Source organism: Taurulus bubalis, assembly GCF_910589615.1.
Source record: "Taurulus bubalis genome assembly, chromosome: 20".
Lineage (NCBI taxonomy): Eukaryota > Metazoa > Chordata > Actinopteri > Perciformes > Cottidae > Taurulus > Taurulus bubalis.
In genome coordinates, this window is record NC_136608.1 from 1,992,814 (window position 1) to 2,009,300 (window position 16,487).

At 42.3% G+C, this 16,487-nt stretch overlaps 1 protein-coding gene across 1 annotated transcript in view; it reads right to left on the reverse strand.

The window, feature by feature from the left end:
• Window positions 1-520: 520 nt before the first annotated feature.
• Window positions 521-16,487, reverse strand: part of tmtc1 (transmembrane O-mannosyltransferase targeting cadherins 1) — a gene marked incomplete at both ends in the record, with an annotated part of 35,658 nt that continues 19,691 nt past the window's right edge. The window contains 10 exons of the mRNA XM_079236025.1: window positions 521-646; window positions 1,102-1,179; window positions 4,724-4,846; window positions 7,200-7,337; window positions 7,583-7,727; window positions 10,883-11,018; window positions 12,858-12,960; window positions 13,137-13,245; window positions 14,296-14,439; window positions 16,088-16,201. Coding sequence (XP_079092151.1) covers window positions 521-646; window positions 1,102-1,179; window positions 4,724-4,846; window positions 7,200-7,337; window positions 7,583-7,727; window positions 10,883-11,018; window positions 12,858-12,960; window positions 13,137-13,245; window positions 14,296-14,439; window positions 16,088-16,201 — 1,216 coding nt within the window. The remainder of the gene's footprint in view (window positions 647-1,101; window positions 1,180-4,723; window positions 4,847-7,199; window positions 7,338-7,582; window positions 7,728-10,882; window positions 11,019-12,857; window positions 12,961-13,136; window positions 13,246-14,295; window positions 14,440-16,087; window positions 16,202-16,487) is intronic.

Here is a 16,487-nt window from a genome sequence, read left to right on the forward strand (position 1 = left end):
TCCTCTGTGATGTTTCTGTGACTGTGAACAGACTCCTGGTCAGTGACTTTGACTCCTTCATGGTCAAAGCTAACGCCACTGAGACTTGGAGCTTAGATTAATTTGTTAGACACACTGTTCTCATGCTCATTTACATCATAATAATAACATTTCACACACTGCACTAAAGAAACATTCTCACAGGACTGAAGTACTGTGATTAAGTAAAGGAAATGCCTTCACATTGACCTAAATAATAAATCAATCAAACACAAATGTCAAAAGATAAATGTGCAATCCCTTGACAAAGATGAATCAATCCTTCAATCTACGAGGTCTGGACTGTATCTTGACCAGTCTCTTTGAGGCCACACCCTGACAGGTTCACCCTTGTTCTCTGCTCTTAAGGCCGGTGGTCTCAGTAACCCGGTCGGCTCCGTTTCATGAGCTGCCTGACGGCTGCTGTTTGGGCTTGGAGGGCTGAGCCCTGCTCCCCCTCTCTGGGCCCAGGATGGTCCCGTGTCGGGGGAACCAAGGTGGGTTACGCTTCCCCCGTCAGTCTTCTCTCCAGACGGTCCAGCTTGGCCAAGTTTTCTTTCAGAAGTTTGGAGCCAGGGCTCAGAAGCAAGGCTCGCTGGTAGTACATCCTGGCTGCTGCATAGTCTCCCTGCACACATACAGAACACATGAATACATACGTACTGCTCTGTCAAGAGCTTAACTGCAGTTTACCGTTTAAGATGAGATTTAATATAAACCCAGCTGATGCATATCACCTAAATACTAGGAAAGGATGTGAGGAATAGATTAAGGAATTACTAATCTGACACATAACTGATCCAATCTTCCTCCCCATTTGATCTTTTTTCCCTTTGGTATTTATGTTTGAGAGTAAACAACATGGCCCTGAATAACCAAAACCACATTGTAAATACTGTACAAGACTACACTTTTTTATAGACAAGTATGTTTGAAAAGGTTTTATTATGTTTAATTCAAAACATCAGATTTTGAATGGAAAGAGTTGGAGCATGTTGGATTGGTTTGAAGAAAATCAAACAGTTTTTCATTTTACAAAGAACGGCATATTGTTGTATTTTGACTTGAATGGATGTTTGCTACCTTCATGTGCTGAATCCCTCCCATGTTCATCCAGGCCTGGGACTGGTCCGGCTTCAGCTGGACAGCCAGCTGGTAGCTCTGGTGGGAGATATTTATATATATATATATATATATATATATATATATATATATATATATATATTTATATTTATATATATATATATATATATATATAGATATATATATATATATATATATTTATATATATATATATATATATATATATATATATTTATATATACATACACATACACTTTAACAACCCTCTGGTCAGTGTCATAATCCATCATGAACAACAGCAGGGTTTGTATTGTAGTTAGGGAGGGACGATATAGGACACAAAACACTGCATACGTTTCCATTAACAGGATCATTGTAAATATTGTCACCAAGTGTCTTGAGAAGCGATCTAGTTCTCTATCATAAGAGAACACACTTGATTTGAAAGGTATATATGCAGCATTGTCTGTGGTTGAGCTGGAAAGTGAATGAGAGAGCGTTAGTGAAAACGAAGCGGTGGATCAGACAATAAAACACCTTCCTCTGGACGGCTGTGACATTCTGAAGCACAGCTCAAACCTCCACACATAAACAACCTGCACCAAGGCGCCGCATTGCCAGATTATTTATCAATGGAACTGAAGCGACCCTGCTATGCTGCGGCTGCTCTGCCTGCATGTGTGTAAATACGAAATAAACTGTACTTTTCTAGTCTTAACAAAATGTAAACACAAGTCATTTAATTAGTTTTAAGCATATTGTGATGATTGTCAGGATAACTGTGTCTTGCAATTGGTACATTTGTATTTCCCACTAAGTGTTCAGTCGCCTGTCTTTGGTTCGTTTCTTTGCTCTCCTCTCAAGTCAATGGGCCTTCAAAGGGTTTCAGAGTGTGCCATCAGATCTGTTGAACAGTAGCAGTACTGAGCTGGATCTGTTATTCAGATTAAACTGCATGTCGTTGCACATTCGTTACAAGTACTTGTGCAACGACATGCAGTTTCAGCATCTGACCAGAAGGGCAAAAAGAAGCAGTGAAAGTGCAACTCATTGAGCGAGAGAAATAACGAGACGCCAGTTTGATATGGTGAGACTTTTGTTCACACCTTTTTTTCTGGATTTATACAGCACCTTTAAAAACAGAGTTTACAAAGCAAAGCTTTATAAGGTTATTACCTTGTGCATTCTGTACACATTGCATTTATTGCCAATCTCATAAAATACATATAAACCATTTTTTTCCTCCATTTTACTTGGATCCATAAAGTCAAGACTGGAGTGTTCCAGGGGAGACACTTTTCCAAGTTAAAATGAGGATGAAAGGCAGTTTAAAAAGCTCAGAGAACTTGCTAGCAGTCAAGCTGGCAGCGGATCGGTGAAGTGTGAATGACACTTATAAACAGCATTTGGGATAAAACCAAATTGAATAAAACTGCTCTGGTTATGCACCTTTCACCAAGACATATTCCTTGTATGTGAAACGTACTTTGATCCCGTCTGATTCAGAGTCTAAAGCTGACAGCACATTGTACAGAACTAGATGAAGAACCCTGAGGTTAAAGCACTGAGATCTGATACATGAAAACATGATGCGTCTTCTTTCAGACATACTGAATATGAATGTGTGAGGAGTGGCTGAAGGTATGCCTCTGATTGTACTAAGCAGGATGCCGACATGAGAAAACCATTCTAGATGCGAGCCACACGGTGTGTAGTTCATCTCCTAACCCATAAGAAGTGTTGAGATGCTGGTAGTTCACTGACTCTGTTCTGGAAGACTCTCGACCGGCCAATCCCTTCCAGGACCAAACAGCCGATGGGCACAGAGTTTTTATTTTTATTTAAAATACTAGCAGCTTATTTGTTAAGAAACCCTTTCTTGTTGCTGAATAATTTCCAGAAATCACTAAAAATGTTTATAGTGAACACATTGCTCCTTTATGAGTCAGTAGCTGTTCAGAAGAATGTACTGATCTTATACATCACTGCTATCCTGGGTTTTCACTATTGAGTCATTGGATTTCACAACATAACTCCCAGTTAGAAGCTCACAGGATGATGTGGAAAGTCTTCAGGCAGAAGATAAAGAGTAGTTCAGTATTGGTGAACTTTCTATGGTGTTTCAAGATGTTCAGCTCTCACTGTAAAAAGGTGTGAGCCTCTTTGCACAATGTTGTCGCTTATTGAAAATGACAATTACAATCTGCTGTAAAAGTCTCTGCTGCGACTAGTAAAAGTAAAGAAGAAGAGCGCTAGACCGTGTCTTCTTTCTCACCTAACAGGCTTAACATGGTAATGCCAGCATATTGATCTTTAACAGGTATCATGTTTACCATGCGTCTTCATCAAGTACAGCTGAGGCTTCTTGGTTGTAAAACAAAGACAATGAGTGTGTAACAGCAGCATGGTTATACATAGGGCAGAGGGATAGTTGCATTTCAAAAGAGACAGCAGCAAGATGATAGGTTAAAGATGTAGGCCAACACTGTGCTCTTGGATAGGATGTACAAGCTCAATGACAGCAAGGACATTATGGGTAAGGTCACAATAGACCCAGATGCAATATATGTAAATAACCGTTGCATAACTAAGCCAAGACCGGGACAAATAGCAACACGTGACGGGGTTCAGTGGTCAGGGAACTCAAACAATGCAGAGGACTTAACATCTGGAGTAAGAGGCCGGAGGCTGTGGACTGCTGTCCTCCCAAAGCCCACGTTGTTGTGTTTGTGATGAGGTCAGTAATCACCAGGGGACTTGCATGATGAGTTGGGCTGAGGTGGATAAATTCAGTCATGAATGTACGTGCCTATTTGGCATAAATAACTTCCCTTTGCTTATTTGATAAATGAAACAATATGACAACATAAAACATCACAAAAACGTAGCTATGTAAGTGACATAAGATGGAGACAGCTATATTAAAGGTTTAGTAGAGGGCTTTTATGGTACAGGAAGTGTGTTTGTAGGCTACTACTTAGAGACTAAATGTCTACCTATATCCTGCTTTAATAAAGCCTTGAAGTCCAGGAAGGCTAATTGAGGTAATAGTGTCTCTAAGGTAATAGTGTCTCCGTTGAATAGGGGACGCAGAAACAATTAAACTACTGACCTGACCACAATTATCCGATCATTTATATCTTCACCTTGATTGTTCAGGGGCTTGAAGTGAAAGTGAACAAGGCCACTGCAATAGGATGGTGACGAGGGAGGCTGGTGGTAGAGTGTGAAGGGTGTTTGGCCCTGAGGAGTGCATGGATAGCTCGCTGACTTTAGACCAAGACTGCTGCGTGTTATCGGCACAGAGTGACCTGGAGTAACCGGGGAAAGAAAAGGTTTCCTCCTCTGCTGAGGAATCCTACATCAGCTTGCTCTTACCAACTAGAAGACTGGAAAAAGGCAATAAGGACATTTGCGTCGGTTAGTACATCTGCTTTTAACAACTTGGGGTCCAGTGTCTCGCTCAAGCTCACTTCGACATCAAACTGCCAACCTGAGACCTGCTCTACCGCCTGACTTCCAATCTTTGGAAAATTCAGGTCAAAATGTATGCCACATTTGGAGAGACGCCTGGCTAAAGAGACTGAGACAAAGCAGGTGTGGAGGAAGAAGAGAACGGTACCTCAAAGGCTTGGTCCAGCTGGTTCATCTCTCTGAGCTGGTTTCCCTTGGAGAAGTGCAGCTCTGCCCTCACTGTCAGATCACTGGGACTCTGCTGCAGGGCCCGGTCCAGAGCTTCCAGCGCCTGGCATGGACACACATATGAACATTCACACTAAAAGTCTCTAAAACTCTTACAGTTAAGCGTTTTGCGGTTTGAGTGCTTCCTGCTGGGATTGTCGGGAGTCACTGCTGGTTGAGAGCAGAAATCCAAGCAGACTGTACAAAAAGATTCCCTTGACTACCTGCTACTTTGAACCACGAAGGCCTCTGAAGGAGACAGGGATGGAAGGAGGAGAAGAAGAAGCAGATAATGCAAAGAATAGGAAGTTGAAACTGAATTAAAGCAGAGCAGAACGGTGAGGGGTACGGAGATGAAGAGTGAGATTGTTTAATCCTGTCTCGCAGCGTCAGCTTTATCACTGACACACTGACAGTGACAGAATTAAAGAATTTGATTTGTGTCTGACTTTAGCAGAATCCATGTTGTTGGTGGCTACAGAGGCAGACTCCACTACTACTAAAGCTGGGCCTGCCCCCGAAAAATGGGACACACTGACTGACCAAATACTGAAAATGTTTTATTTTCACTCTTAGAATAAAGCCCAGAAGCTCCAGAAACTATCCTGGGTTTGTGTAACCTCAGATTCAAGACGAGCAGTGCGGATTCCGTCCCGGTCGTGGAACAGTGGACATGCTCTTTACCCTCAAAGACTACTGGAGGGGTCCTGGGAGTTTGCCCAACCAGTCTACATGTGCTTTGCGGTCCCTCAGGGGTTTTTGTGGGGGTACTGTGGGAGTACGGGGTGCCCAGCCTGCCCAGCCTGCTCAGCCTTAGAGATAGGGTAAGGAGATGAGTTTCCTCTGTAGGACTCAGCCATAGAGATAGAGTAAGGAGATGAGTTTCCTCCGCAGAGTGGCCGGACTCAGCCTTAGAGATTGTGGTTGCGTCTTTAGGCCCAGACAAAGCAAAGTGACATCAAAGAACTAGCAGCAACAAAGGCTGACTGTTGCGTGGCCTCAAGTCACGTGTCTGGGTGAAAAAGTTGCCATCTACACACATGTTCTGCGCCTGAAATAACTCCCCATTCCAGCAGGTGGCGTGGTCTATTTTTGTTATTCAAAAAGGGAAACCAAGGGACAACATAAACAAACTGTTGTTGAAACAAAGTAGCGTTTGCCTACCATTTTCACACCGCTCTCACTCATCACTTCTCATCAAGGAGCAGAGCCTTCTGTGTGGGCCATTCCTGAATTTAGTTGTTTTGCTTGCATTCCTTGCTTCAACTTCTCGTGAACTGATCAACAACCAATCGGTTTGATTTCTCTTAGCGATGGGCTCCACCTCAATTGACTTAGAAGCCGCTGTAAGAGGAACCTAACGGTGCAGAGACCACAAAGACGAGGGCCACAGACACTCACTGAGGGCCCGATCTCAGGCCGACTGTTGGCCTGATATGTAAGGGCTTTTCGTTAGTCTCCAACTATTACATAGGGGGAAGATTGAGAGGAAGTTAAAGCAAGTTATAGTAATAGTTTAGGTTGATTATGATGCCATAAGTGACATGATCAGCTATCTCATATCCTTGAGTTCATTGGAAAGCTGGAGTCAGGGCGTACTTAGCATCAAGACTCCCTGCAGGGGGGGAATTCACCCCCCTACCAAACCGCTAAGTCCATCTTGTTTATTTAATCTGTACACAAACAAAAAATGGCAATTTGTAGTTTTAGAAGGAATTACATGGTAAAACCAGTTTATGTTCCCACACAGCTATTCTTTGCAGAATCTCCTGGAATACGGTTGTTGAGCACATGAAGCAGGAGTGCAGACATGATGGCACTAAAAGCTTCAAAGTCACTAGATTAGTTGTCACTTGACCACATGTTGCACAATACAGCAGTGATGCTTGACTTAATGCAAGACGTAACATACAAAACATATGATTAGTTTGTAAAATATGATATACTACAATGTAGTGTTTAAGATGAAAATACATATAAAGTAAATCAAAATAAGCTCAGCCCTAACGATCCATCAGTAATAATTATCCAAGAGTACATTATAAAGAAACACTGAAAGGGCCATTCTGCATAGTATTATTACTTTTGAGGATTTTTTTATTTGTAGATTTCTAGTGCAAACATTCTGCATAATTATACCACATCATTTATATTTACTGGGAAACTGGGTCACAGGGAAAGTGAAAGAAACAAGCAAGTAATGATGGTGGTGAAGGATAAGCAGAGGTGATTAGTTTCCATGGTTACTGTTGGAGCTGAAAGTATCTCCTGCTGAGTTTATCATTCCTCATTGAGTTATCTGACCTCTAAGCAACAGACACTGACGCACACATCTACAGTCACACACACACACACACACACACACACACACACACACACACACACACACACACACACACACACACACACACACACACCTCTGTGTAGTTTCCACGCTTGCTGTAAATGGCCGACAGGAGGCGGTAACATTCAATACAGCTGCCTTCTCTGGATATGATGTCCAGGGTCATCTTCTCTGCCTCTTTGGTACGACCGGCCATGGCCAAGACCTGAGCCTGGGACAGAAACAGAGGGTGTAAATATGTGTGTTTGTGTGAGAGATAATGTTTTCAGGTTGTGACAAAATGTTAGAGGCCAGTCAGGTGTTGTTTTGCAATCCAACATTGCACCATGTCAACTCTTCCAAACCAACCAACCAACCAACCCACATAACCAACCAACACCAACCAACCAACCAACCCAAATCAACCAACCAACCACACACACTTTAATGAATGTTTAAATGTGTGGGTCTGTTCACCAGAGCCAGCCAGATGTCGGTGCTGTCTGGCTGCAGGGCGGCGGCCTCTTTGTACACCTGCAGAGCCTCCTCGTAGCGCCCCGTGTTGTAATACAGAGCTCCAAGCGGAGTCAGGATGTCCACCTTCCTCGTCACCGCCAGCGCCCTGCAGGAAAAGGTCAAAGGTCACCAAGGATGGCTTTCCACATTTGCAGTGCTCTTTAAATTAAGTGTTTTAGGTGCTAAATACAGTAATAAAACATTAAAATGTGTCAAATTGAACACTTTAGTTACATCGTTTTTATTTGTCAGTGTACCACAGGGTTGCACAACTACATTTAGATAGTTAAATAATTTAGATAGAAAACAAACAACAAAACAACTATATTATATATGGAGGGTGGAGGATGAATGAAGAAAAAATAAGCTGTTTTGAAATCTGGTGGTTCGGGAGCTTATATCAAATTATCATGGAGTTTATATCATGGAGTTTATATCATGGTCTAGACTTTAGACTGTATTCTTCATTAACACCATTGCCTGTTATCCTCACTGTTATGCAAATGAACAATACAATCATACAATTTACCACACAACACAAGGTCTCTCTCTCTCTATATATATAAATAACCATATTTAAAAAATTTGTTAACAAAACAAACCTATTTTTTAGGCCTCCGCTCAAAAATTGCATACCCATACTAAAAAGAGCATCTCTGCAACCACAAAGTAAGCAATTTTAATAATTGTTGTGTTATAATAAAGGGAACACTTGTGTAAAGGGAACACTTTGTTCAGATGTGTAAATATCAGTATATATGTTACTGGCCAGAGTACATATAAAGAGTAAATTAAGATGGCACAGCAAAAATGAAAAAGTTTCAGGTTGGCCTAAAATAGATGATTATCTGAAGCAGCTGCAGTTCTAACCCTCTACCCTATCAGAGCACAACATTATCTTTGGATGCTTTGCTGGAGAGGGAATTGATATATTGTGAATCTGTGGATTGAGAGGATTCTAGAGAGTGATCGTGTCCACACAATGCTAACGAGCACAAGAGCCACAAACGTGCTGAGTGTTTGATATTTTTACAAGATATAAATTTGGTAGTTCACAAAGTGGAGAGGCGGAGAGGATCCGGTTCGGGAGTCTCGGGATCGCCTCTCTGCTGTTCGCGGATGATGTGGTCCTGTTTGCCTCCTCGGATTGTGACCTCCAGCATTCACTGGGGCGTTTTGCAGCCGAGTGTGAAGCGGCAGGGATGAGAGTTAGCGCCTCCAAATCTGAGGCCATGGTGCTCTGCCGGAAACCGGTGGATTGCTCTCTCCAGGTGGGGACAAACTGCCTACCCCAAGCGAAGGAGTTCAAGTATCTCGGGGTCTTGTTCACGAGTGAGGGTAAGGTGGAGCGGGAGATCGACAGACGGATCGGTGCGGCTGCAGCAATAAAACAGGCGCTGTACCGGTCTGTCCTGGTGAAGAGGGAGCTGAGCCGGAAGGCGAAGCTCTCCATTTACTGGTCGGTCTATGTTCCAACCCTCACCTATGGTCACGAACTCTGGGTCGTGACCGAAAGAACGAGATCTCGAATACAAGCGGCCGAAATGAGCTTCCTCCGCAGGGTGGCCGGGCTCACCCTTAGAGATAGGGTAAGGAGCTCGGACATCAGGAGGGAGCTTGGAGTCGAGTCGCTGCTCCTTCGTGTCGAAAGGAGTCAGCTGAGGTGGTTCGGGCATCTAGTCAGGATGCCTCCTGGACGCCTCCCATTAGAGGTTTTCCAGGCACGTCCAACTGGTAGGAGACCCCGGGGAAGACCGAGGACACGCTGGAGGGATTATATCTCCCGGCTGGCCTTGGAACGCCTCGGGATCCCCCAGAATGAGCTGGAAAGTGTTGCGGGTGAGAGGGAAGCCTGGGTCGGCCTGCTGAACCTGCTGCCACCGCGACCCGACCCCGGATAAGCGGCTGATAATGGATGGATGGAGTTCACAAAGTTGGTGTTTGAGTTGTGTTTGGAGCATGATAAGCAGGCTTATCTTTTCTTGTAGCCCAGGTTCTGTTTAATTTGGTGCAACATCAATATATTCGTTCGTGATTGTTTATCAAGCCAAGCTTATTCCCAAGCCCCCTGTTGAGAGGGCCTCGGCCTGAAAGGGTACTTTTTTCCTTTTGAGCCCCAAGAAGCCCTTCTAGAGTTCTTAGTGAGGTCTGTTCATTTATTTCATAATTTATTTGTGAAAAAATAAATAAAAAAATAAAACTTTTTTAACATATTTTTATCATAACTATGAACATCCAGCATAATATGAGCAACATTTCCCCAAAAGGACTTTTTGAGCCACCCCCGAGTTTTTCCAACTCCTTGGTTCAAGGCCTAAACAACCTACAGAGTTTAAGACCTCTCTTTGTAAAGATAATGACCTACAAGAATCAGAATCTGCAAGAGAAATCACAATAAATCAAAGCCTTGTGGAGTTACCATGGAGTTTTAGTAAAAAAACTGTGTCATTGGGTTCAAAAATGTAAAAGTTATAACCTTTATGCCTAAACACCATCAGTTTGGGGCATGCTGGGTATTCAAATGTGCATAAATTTCCGCTTAAGACATGTTTTAAGAAACCTCCCACAATCACGGAAGCCTTTAGAGTGAAAAAAGTCTAAGAGGGAAGAAAAAAAACAAAGTCCGGCCGCATATAGATTTTTCAGGTACTAATATACTACACACAAGGATATATACTTTGTTAGACTCCTACCAGCTCGTAGGGTTACAAAGATGTGTCTTTTATTGAAATCCGACTTTGTAAAGTGTACTTATTAACGATCTAGTGAAACGTTACGGCCGCTGCCCGGAAGTGGCGGCAAGGTTACGGGGTTTATGTAATTACAGAAATTTAACGGTAAGTTTAATTTCTGAGCCGATGAAAGTCTTCACACAAGGCTTTACTGTATTTCAGCACTTTAAATGAAGTTCATCAACGTTGTGGTTCCGGAGATCCTTTAGGAAACATCACTTGACTTATTCTTCTCTTTCCTGGTCTGATAATGGCCTAAAAAGGTTGGGAGCAAAACTCCACAGAGGCAGCGATGTTATACATTGACCCTCCAAACACAAACTTGATTTCAAATCCGAGACCAAAGTTTATCACGCAGATCAGAGTGAGATGAACAGATTGATATCAATAACACGTTTCAGGACAGAGGCAAGTTGAATACTGAATAAATCCATTTGAAAGACTAAATGATGAGACGCTGCCTTCTGCATCACTTCCATTGCCGGCACACTCCACAGCAGCCTGCAGCAGATACAGATCGTTTACTCGCCTCTTGTACCAAGACTCAGCTTCTGTGTTCTCATTGGATGATCGGAGGAGGCGTCCTAGGTTTACCATGGCAACGTAGTGTGCTGGTTTGAGTCTCACGGCTTGCTGGTAGTGAGCGGCTGCCAGCGCTCCCTCTCCTGAGGAGCATGAGAGCAAAGAGTAGGGAAGGACGGGGGAGGATGAAGGAAGTGTTGAAGGAAGGAACCAGAGAAATAAGGAATGTGCATAAGAAACATGCAGGAGAAATACATGCACAAGAAAAAACAATGCATGTAAGAGAAGTGACACAGATGAAGATATATCTATTACATATATGTGATCACTCATTTATATTCTACATATTTGTAAAATATTCAGTGATGATGATGATAATAGTACAAGATTACCATTCATCTGGCATCATGTGCATTATAACACGTTCTCATACTGTTCATAGCGTGATGAGTTAACCCCTCAGAGCAGAGGTGGACTGTAATCCTCTCTAGGACCACGCTGCTGTGTTTTAGTGGAAGGAATAGAAGTGTTTACCATTTTACAAAGTTTAGATTGAGTCACTACTTCCCAGTAGACTCTGCTGTGGCCTGGGACATACTGGCATTAGACTAATGCAGGGACTTGTTGGAAATACTGTAAGTCACATGAAACTCATTCAAAGAGTCCCTGTTAGGCAACAGGATCAACATGTTTCTTTACATGCAGCTCATGGGTTTACTTTAGTAATCTGACTGTAAAGACGCCAGACTAGTGCTTTGTGGTGGTGTGGCAACTTCTTCACTCGATGGTACTATATTCTAAATTATTTCATTTAAAGTTAGAGTAAACTGGTGGCACAACAATCAACACAAGAAAGAATGTCTCAGCGCTGCAGAGCTCTTCACCCTCCGGTCAAAGCTGCTCATTTACTAAGGAACTCTTATGATTGTTCTTAGTGATGATGCTGTGTTGTTGATGATGATGATGCTGTTGTTGTTGTTGATGCTGCTGTTGTTGTTGTTGTTGATGCTGTTGTTGTTGTTGTTGATGATGCTGTTGTTGTTGTTGTTGTTGATGATGCTGTTGTTGCTGTAGTTTAGTGACTATGTACTGGCTTGTAATTGTGTTTTTATAACGATGTTAACAGATATGTCATACTCTGTTTCACTACAGATGACACATTAGTTTATAGCTAAGAAGCTGTCAAAAGTATAATACATAATAAAATAAGTATTTCTTGTGGGTTGGAGGTCTGACCTCCACAGTAACAGGTAGCCGTGTTGAACACCTGGACTAGAACACACAGCCACACATGCTTCTAGGGAGCCTTTTGATTGTGTATTTTAAAGTGAATTTCTTCATTTTATTTGCACGGTTAATATTGAGTTAGAAGTAAACTGTCTATGTAGTGTTTATCTGCATTAGTTATTGTTGAGTATAGCCCTCTCGTCTGTTAAAGGCTTTGGCATGCTTCCCTCATTAGTAAGGTCAGCTTAGTTGAGGTTAGTTATATCATTTAGTTCTGTTGCATTGAGCTCTTTTAGGGACACAGATAGTTACTGTGCCTCATTGTCTGAATAGAAACTGTCCTGTGTCGGTCATCACACCTCAACCACATGTCTGATGAATATAGTAACATCTCAAAAGTCCACTTCATGGCAGAACACTTCATTAGGTTGGATAAGTTTATCTCATAAAGTGTCCATGAACATCACACAGATATTCCCACAGATTGCATCTCTGCAGACCTAGCTTTAGTTATCTGGCTGCAAATAGAGCTTTATAATGTGATAAAGGCATCGTGGAAACTTAACATGTTGAGTAAGGTGAGGAAAATGGCCACTTTATTGTGAATGGGCCCAATGAGAAGTCAGGATTATATCATAAAGCATGTGAGATCTCATTGTAAGAAAAGCCAGTATGAGCTGAACATGTTGCCAGTGGCTGAATCCCTTCACTAAGATAAAGATACGCATGTCTCCGCAGTAGAAGAGTCAGCTCACCCGTATCCACCAGGAACACGCCGTAGTTATTATGCAGGTCGGAGCTGTCTGGGCAGTTCTCTATTCCCTTCAGATACACTTCACTGGCTTCAGCAAAGCGCTTCTGTGGAGACGGAAATAAATACAGGACTAAATGAGGAAGGAGCCCGAGGTCACAGGAAGGTAGAGAACGACTGAACGGGCTTCTCTGGCTACAGAGAGTAATCATCACAGCTAAAGCTAGCTTGAGTCTGGAGTTATTAAGAAGTGATGAGTCATAACATGCTTTATGTGTCTCACCTGCTCAGCATAGAGCGACGCTAGACTGGAGTAAGCATCAGCAAAATGTGGACCGAAGTGTATGGAGTCCTTCAGCCGAGTCTCCGCCTCTTTCTCCTTGCCCTGGGACCTGGAACACAGCATCAGCATCATCATCATCATCATCATCATCATCATCACCAGCAGCTGAATGCAATATTATAATACTCATTATTATCATCAACATTGTTGTCAACAACATCCTCATCATTATTATCCACAGGAGCATTATAACAGTATTATAATCTTAACAACCCACAGTGGTATAAACACCACAGTGGTCTACACAACCTGTTCCACACAGAACCTCTCTGCCATCAGAAGCACCTGTTCCACACACAGAACCTCTCTGCCATCAGAAGAACCTGTTCCACACAGAACCTCTCTGCCATCAGAAGAACCTGTTCCACACAGAACCTCTCTGCCATCAGAAGAACGTGTTCCCACACGGAGAACCTCTCTGCCATCATTTAGAACCTGTTCCACACGGAGAACCTCTCTGCCATCAGGAGAACCTGCTCCACACGGAGAACCTCTCTGCCATCAGAAGAACCTGTTCCACACAGAACCTCTCTGCCATCAGAAGAACCTGTTCCACACGGAGAACCTCTCTGCCATCAGGAGAACCTGCTCCACATGGAGAACCTCTCTGCCATCAGAAGAACCTGTTCCACACAGAACCTCTCTGCCATCAGAAGAACCTGTTCCACGCGGAGAACCTCTTTGCCATCAGAAGAAGAGTTGTGATCACATTGGGGAGCTGAAGTAAAAAAGGCCGTTTATAGCAACCATTAGGAAGTTGCTGTTGGAACCAGAAAGGCTGTTTAAAGCAACCATTAAGAAGTTGCTGTTGGAACCAGTAAGGCTGTTTATAGCAACCATTAAGAAGTTGCTGTTGGAACCCGTAAGGCTGTTTATAGCAACCATTAAAAAGTTGCTGTGGGAAACAGTAAGACCGGGTCCTGCAGTGAGGGTCCATGCAATGTGAAAGCTCACTGGAGAGCCCTGCAGAAGCACACTTCCTTTCGACTATAAATTGTTTAAAGCTGTTCACATGACATCAGCACTGGGAGTCCTCAGTGTCACGTCTCACCATGTGATGGTCAAGCTTCTGTGCTCTGACTGTATGTGTGAGTCTTACTTCAGCAGGTTCCCCAGGTTGAACAGAGCTCGGTTGTGCTGGGCGTTGGTGTCCAGAGCCTTCCTGTAGTAGCGCTCCGCCTCCTCCGGGTGGCGGGTCAGAGTTCCCAGGTTGTTCATGGCGCTGGCGTGGCGAGGGAACAACCTGAGAGGTGGAGGAACGAAACGACCGCAGAGGAAGAGTAAGAGACAACGAGACAGAGTCTAACCTCATTTATGGAGACCCCGTTTCTAAAAAACACAAATGCAATATTCACGTGTTTCAATGCATCTGGTCTAGCAACTGTGTCCAGGTTAAAGGGGATTTATTGGCAGAAAATAAATGTAATATGAATTATTATTATTTAATTTGTGCATAATCATGTGAAACAAATAATTGTTGTTGGCATATTAACTAAAGCCCATTTGTTACAAAATACTGTATTAATTATAATAGAAAGATACCTCAACATTTGGTCTGAAGTCGTTAAATCTGGTATTGTTTTTTTACATGATTTTGCATTGTCTTTGAAATTGAACTTGTTAAGACTTCATGGATTCTAAACTGCACCGCTAGAAGATGGATAAATTGATTTAAACTGTATGTAGTACTCCAAGGGATCCCATACTTTAAGAATAGAAGGAGCTCGTTATTACCAGGTTATTAAAAGGGCTGATGGAGGTCTGTTTGACTACATGTGCTCTTAAATAATGAGTAAGTTACATAATATTAGTTTGGTTCAGTCACTGGCAAACTAAAATGGAGCGACATCGAGTGAAATAATAACAAAGCTTACTTACTTACTAAGAGGACCTCCATAACATCAACTGTTCATTATTGTATCTGATTGTATTATTGTATAATCAAAGACATCTTTTACTATGCTTAGTTCAGAGTCCCACATCTATTCACTATACAGGCAATGCGTCACAAATGAATACGGCAACATTGGGCAGAAAGATCAAAAGTAGATATTTTCCTCAAATCTCTTTGCACTATAATTGCCAACCGTTATTCTTTATCTTTGTTTCACCTCATAGTTGAAAAGACATATTTCAAAATTTAAGTAATGAACAAAAAAAAGAAGTAAAGCATTAAAAACACCACCAGTCGCATATATACACACAGAGGAATAGTTTCCAGATGAATTCATCTGAAGATGACTCTGTCTCCTTCCTTGCAACGAATAAATGCCCTGATCAATGATTTTACCACGAGGTGTTTGGGTACATTTTTCTGTCAGTAGGTTCGGGAATTTCTTCAAAAACATTAGTGATATTTTCGTTCGGTAACTGAAATAACACATCCAATCATTTAATTCGAAGGTCAGTGTGACCTGGCGAATGTCTTGCTAGTTTGAGCAACTTGTGGAACTAGTGCTGCTTTCTACTTTCATTGGAATAGAGTTGGCAACACTGGTCTGGATTTCTAGGGAAGATCATTTAAAAATAATACCGTTCTAGTTTCTCAAGATTAACGATACAAGATTCTCTGAGATTCTTGATAAAAACTGACCCTACAAACTGCTGGACTGATGAAGTAATGCTTTCATCTTTGGACACTTCCTCTATGTTTAAGTCAGCTGTAGCCTGACAAGAGGCTCTTAAGCTAATTAGCAGCACACAGTGTTAATTAAACATGTTGATGCAATATGACTTGAAGCTTAGGGGCCACAGGGCATTCCCATGGTTTAAGTGAAGGACACTTGTGACGTAATACAGAGTGTTTGACATGAAACAGTAACATTAATGAAACAGCAACAGGAAAAAACTTCACCGACATACAGTGTGACTTAGAAAGCTTTAGTTCAGACCTGAGAGCAGTGCTGTAATGGTGAATGGCCTCCTGGTGCCGGCCGCTGTCTTTCAGGAAGTTGGCATAGTTGTAGTGGACTTTGGCATTGTGTGGCAGAGTCTGGATACCAGAGCTGAAACAAGGAGGAACAGGCATAATGTCAGTCTGTAGAAAGACATCATCACAGCCACAATTAACTCAGTCAAGTAGAGCTGAGATCCCAGAAGAGCTGCCCTGAGATAAAGGCCTTTATACTGGACTATAAGATCAAGTTAAAGGCCTTTATACTGGACTATAAGATCAAGTTAAAGGCCTTTATACTGGACTATAAAATCAAGTTAAAGGCTTTTATACTGGACTATAAGATCAAGTTAAAGGCCTTTATACTGGACTATAAGATCAAGTTAAAGGCCTTTATA